At 39.3% G+C, this 4963-nt stretch overlaps 1 protein-coding gene across 1 annotated transcript; it reads right to left on the bottom strand.

Moving 5' to 3' along the window:
* Positions 1 to 655: 655 nt before the first annotated feature.
* On the bottom strand, positions 656 to 3549 carry LOC102212992 (chymotrypsin-like elastase family member 3B). The gene is made up of 8 exons (XM_005732346.1): positions 3451 to 3549; positions 3255 to 3343; positions 3075 to 3172; positions 2794 to 2922; positions 2494 to 2630; positions 1248 to 1390; positions 982 to 1134; positions 656 to 833 (listed from the first exon to the last, which is right to left on the bottom strand). Exons 1-8 carry the CDS (start codon positions 3491 to 3493, stop codon positions 816 to 818), a joined length of 810 nt encoding a protein of 269 aa, XP_005732403.1. The 5' UTR covers positions 3494 to 3549; the 3' UTR covers positions 656 to 815.
* Between the last annotated feature and the right edge of the window lie 1414 nt (positions 3550 to 4963).

The following is a 4963-nucleotide window of genomic DNA, read 5'->3' as shown; positions in this document are numbered from 1 at the left end:
AGGCCCTTAACTTTAAAATGTCTTTTTGCATACATGATAAAATACAAATGTGCACATAAATTCTTAAAGCCAGTGTCTACATTGTCTCAAGTTGCATTTAGATGTTAAAGATGCCTAAACAAGTAGAAACACTAAATTTCACTCAAGCTATTATGTTGCTGTGCTAAAAATAAGAAAGTCTGTTCTTATTAACTGGATGAATGTTTGTCAAAAGTGTCCCAAAACGCTCCTGTTATCTGATGCAGCAGACCACCAGCGCCGTGCATCATGGTAACCGATTGCTGTTATTTATCTGATGTTAAGGCCTGCTTTCCAGCTCAGCTCCCATCAGCCAGTATATTCACTGGTGCCGAAACTTGGATGACCTTGGTAGTGATTGATAGGAAATCCTGATTCATAAGTCCTCCACACACGCTGATAGGAATCCATTCCTCTTTCTTCTTATCACACAGCAGGAGAGGTGAAGTATTAAGTGTTGCTGCAGAGACAGGAATTCATTTTGCGCCTTTCCTGTAAATTTTTTAAGACATGGAAACTGCAGTTCTTGTCATGAAGGCTTTCTGTGGTTGTTTACAGTCGGTGATTTTGACAAGAATGCAGGAATGAAGAAAACAGCAATTTAAAGTATTTCATTTTTAAGAAAATTTTATTATGGAATGGTTTTTTTTAATGTTTTGGATATTTTTTTTTTGGAGCCGTTACAAAATTCTGATTGTAATGTGTAACCTGTAAATGAGATCACCCCGTGTAGGGAGAAACATTGACTTGGGATCTCATTATTTTTTGGAGTTGATCAGCTGGTATCCAGCAGATCCTCAGTACTTCAGCATGACCTAAAGAAACAAGATGATTTATTGACAGATGAAATACTTTATTTATCAGTGGCACTGGCTGAAATGCATTTGTTTCTCAACGGACAGACTCATGCACAGAAGAGGAAACTCTATAGATTGAACAGAATGGAAAGCGGCATTAATTTACCTCGCTGAGCCACTCGGTGAAGGCAGAAGTACGGGTGAAGACTGTGGGCTTCTTCACTTCGTTGCAAACACGGGAGGAAACAAAGCTGGTTACACCCTGGACATACCACCTACCATCCTGACCCACACAGTTAAGAGGACCGCCAGAGTCTCCCTGAGAGACAAAGAGGCAGAGGAAGGATTGGTGCATGAAGTAGCTGACCTTGTTCACTGCAGGTAATTCAGTTCTGACAGGTACAAGCTGCTTTCTTTTGATGCTTCACACACATTGCATCCTGATACGATGTCTCCTCCTGCACAGGTCATGGTGCTCTTGACGTTGATCCCCCACCAGTCGCTGCGGCTGCACACACTGTGCTCCACCACAGGCAGCAAGGCCTGCTGCAGTTTATCAGGCATGGGACCATGAGCTGACACACAGAGAGGATAGAGCTGCTCAGCAACGCGTAAATACAACACACTGTATACTGCATGCATCAGGCGGAATCAGACAAGTTGTTTGAAAGCCAGTGCTCATTACTGTTACTAGTACTGCGTGCAGTTAATTAGTTTTATTATTTATACTTGCACCAAAAGCAGTTACTCATTACCTTATTAGGCAGGTCCATCAAATGTGTTATGAAACCTTTTCTAAACTAAAGTTACGTCTGCATGCAGGGACATCCTTGGGCAATATTAGCAAGCTAGACATCATAAACACGTGGCTGCATGAGCCAAATGTGTTTTCTTGGTTCAACTGCATCCACTGCACATGTGCACTGCTGTTTTCTCCTACACTGTGTACAAAAGTTTGACATCACCCACTGGTTTGTGAATGCCTGATTCTGAGCTCTCAAGCTTTTTACTGCCATCATCTTAGCTTTTTGAAATCAGACTTAAACTAGTAATTAAAACTCTAAACTCATGGGGATGGATCAGGTGAGAGGTTGCCTTCTCACTGACTTCTGTTGAGGTTTCTTACATGACATCGTGCACATTGCTCAGCAGTGGTCTGGCATCGATGTCATGAAAAATGGTTCTGAAAAATGTATATTTGCCAACCATTTGGGAAACGGTTGCTCAAGGTTGCAAACTATTTATCTTAGGGATGGATACATTGATTGAAAAGAGTGTTCTGTACTAAAATCCTCCATGTGATTGTTTTCTTTACTGGCAGACTGCTGTAATCACCCACAGTGATTAAGGAAGAGGCTGTCTGCAAACACTTGCTAATTACTGTTGGCATTCCAGAGCCTCCTGCCATCTATTGTATACAGTCTATGATTTGTAACTTCACTGAACACATTCTTCCCTGAAAACCTTTGCTAGCTAGCATGTCCCATTCCTTGCTAAACCATAATGTATGACCACTTGAAAGAGAGACTTCAGTTACATGGTTTTTACAAAAGGTATTACTACCCAAAATTAGCAGAAAATGCAGACTGCATATGCTAAAATTGAACCTTTTCACACAGATGGAACAAGACAATGACCTGCAGTTATTAACATGACATAAAAGAGACAGAGACAGTACTGTAAAGGTTTCCCCAGCCAGTGATGTAACACGGGGCTCCATGGGCGAGGATCTCTCCAGCCTGTGGAAGACAAGCAATGCCCACGCTGTCATTCATAATGGGGCTCTTATCCAGTTTCAGCAGGGCAAGATCATTCCTGGAAGAGAACCATCATAATAGTTAGATTTTTACTGATCGAGGAGGTGAAAGGAGGCATCTCTTAAACCAGCTAAAATGCTTCTTCGAGATTGTTTTATAGTCTTGTGTGAGAGCAGTTGCTTTTTGAAATGCATTTTCTTCAGCTTTCAGAATGTACTTACCCATCAGAGACATGGTTGATGTCCCAGTTAGGATGGACAACAATGCGCAGAATATCTATGATCTGTTCAGTTCCCTCCTGCTGGCTCATGTCATGTTCTCCCAATAACACACGGTACACATCTCCTGGCCTGTAAGACAGTTTTGACCATTTAGGATTTATCCGTTTTTTTCTCCTTATACTTTTGAATGCCAGAGTTCTTTTGGTGTGCTTTTTACACAGTCCCCGACTTCTGTCTTTATGCTCTAAACTCTCATCCCTTGATCAAGCTTAGCTAGTCACCAGATGCAGTGTCCAGCGGTCAGTACCCAGCGAGGTCCAACCAGAGTCCCTCCACAGGTGTGATGGTAACGACTGCCGTGCTTCACCTGCAGGGAAATCTGAGAAAAAGAAGCTGACAATTTAGTAATTCTAAACAAAACAATAGTTGAAGTACATTAAACATTAACAAACTGTGATTACCTGCCAAGGCCAGCTATGCGGATGGGCATCCTCTCCATTTACAACCCTACCAGTGTTGGGCTGGACAGCAGGTGTACCACAACTAAAAACTACAATTATATTCGATTATATAACTAAAATGTAATTTGTATCTGAATTTTGTCTTTTGTAAGAATTGAACTACTTTTCCCTTTTCTAACCAGACCAAACTACTTACCATATGCTGCTTGTAGCAGCATAAGGACCAGTGTCTGCAGCATGCTGTCGTTGTGAGAGGTAGTTCAGTTCGGGGAAGTTCTTTTATACCTGCTCAGTGTTTCTACCAACCCAAATGCAGATTACACTGAACTTGTGAAACTCTTTTATCAGTCTCACTGTTGATTGTAGCTGAGAAAAACCTTCCTGTTCCACAGATGCATTAGTTGGTCTTTGCTGACTTGCCTGCTGATGGGGACAAATGGGTGGTTTACTGTGCAAATAGTGCAACAGACTTTGAATTTGCTGGAACTCAATACGCTTTTAGGCATTTTGAGATAATAATAATAATGATATTAAAGTGTAAAAAAATGAGTTCTATATTAAAAAATAATGAAGTAATAATATGAAACATGTATCTAAAAAATATCATTTTAGGACCATAAGTATTCATTATGCAGATTGAGCGAACATTTTGAGTTAGTTTATGTAAAGCAAAGTCTTCACTATACTTTTTGACTGTTTAGTCAAATATAATGCATTATGATCCATCAAACCTACAGCCCACCCGACTGTCTTCAGTCACACATTTCCTCCTAGTATGATGACTAAACATATACAGTAATTCCAGCATAGCGCTGCAAAACCTGAAAAGCGGTTGACCCCAAAAGAAAAAAAATCTAAACAACTGTCTGGGTGGGCAAAGCATTTGATCCAAGTACAGCTGTCAAATAAAGGCAACAGAGGATAATTATAGCCTTGGACAGGGTCAACTACTAACCAGGCGCATGCACCAGTTTTGTTTTTTATTATTAAACACATTAAATATATTTGTAAAAACTTAAATACTCCTCTACTCTATTATAACTTTTTCAGTCCATATAATGACATAGTGCACAGTAACTCTACAGTGCATAACTATATGACTTCTATTTTAATCTATACAGTTTTTTGTGTTGAATTACTTCTACACAAAAGAAACGGGAAGCACAATGGTAACATGCCTTTTCTTGAGCAATCTTAAAAGATTGCTCAAATTTGTCACTGTTGTGGAGCCTTTGAATGTAAAACATGACCACCTTCACCAGGTATTAAGGGGGTACACATTTTTCTTGACACGTCTAGATATTATTTAACATTTAAAATTACACATTGAAAGAGAAATAGTTTAACAGTTCCTTTACAACTGGGAGTCTGCTTGTATAATAACGCTAAATGAACTTTTAGTCTAAAGTCTTAAAAAGGTTTGCTGCAGGCAGACTGTTATGAAACCTGTTTTTCCCCTGTGCAGTTAGATAGCTAGCCTTAAGTGAAATCCATTAATATAAAAATAGAAAGACTTCACACATAATTACGCATTTATATGGTGTTGCAATAATAGGAAAAGCAGTTTCTAACTGTTGGAAAAAATGTAGTTGCATAACTTGCCTAGGGTTAGGGTTGTCACTTCATACACAAAACCACAGTAAATATCTGGTTGATGTTAAATTTTTAATTAATTTTGTAAAGTTGAAAATTGTGATTTTTTTTTTTTT

Source organism: Pundamilia nyererei, unplaced genomic scaffold (genome assembly GCF_000239375.1).
Source record: "Pundamilia nyererei isolate P.nyererei 1_Seehausen unplaced genomic scaffold, PunNye1.0 scaffold00046, whole genome shotgun sequence".
In the NCBI taxonomy this organism is placed as follows: Eukaryota; Metazoa; Chordata; class Actinopteri; order Cichliformes; family Cichlidae; genus Pundamilia; species Pundamilia nyererei.
Note: the sequence above shows the minus strand (reverse complement) of the source record. Positions and strands in the feature narration are given on the sequence as shown.

Excerpts from the sequence above, each read along its gene's own strand:
- LOC102212992 (XM_005732346.1), bottom strand. The coding sequence starts at position 3,493 with ATGCTGCAGACACTGGTCCTTATGCTGCTACAAGCAGCATATG. Across the intron at positions 3,344-3,450 it reads GCTGCTACAAGCAGCATATG|TTTTTAGTTGTGGTACACCT; the intron begins GTAAGTAGTTTG and ends ATATAATTGTAG. Across the intron at positions 2,923-3,074 it reads ACCGCTGGACACTGCATCTG|GCCAGGAGATGTGTACCGTG; the intron begins GTGACTAGCTAA and ends ACTGTCTTACAG.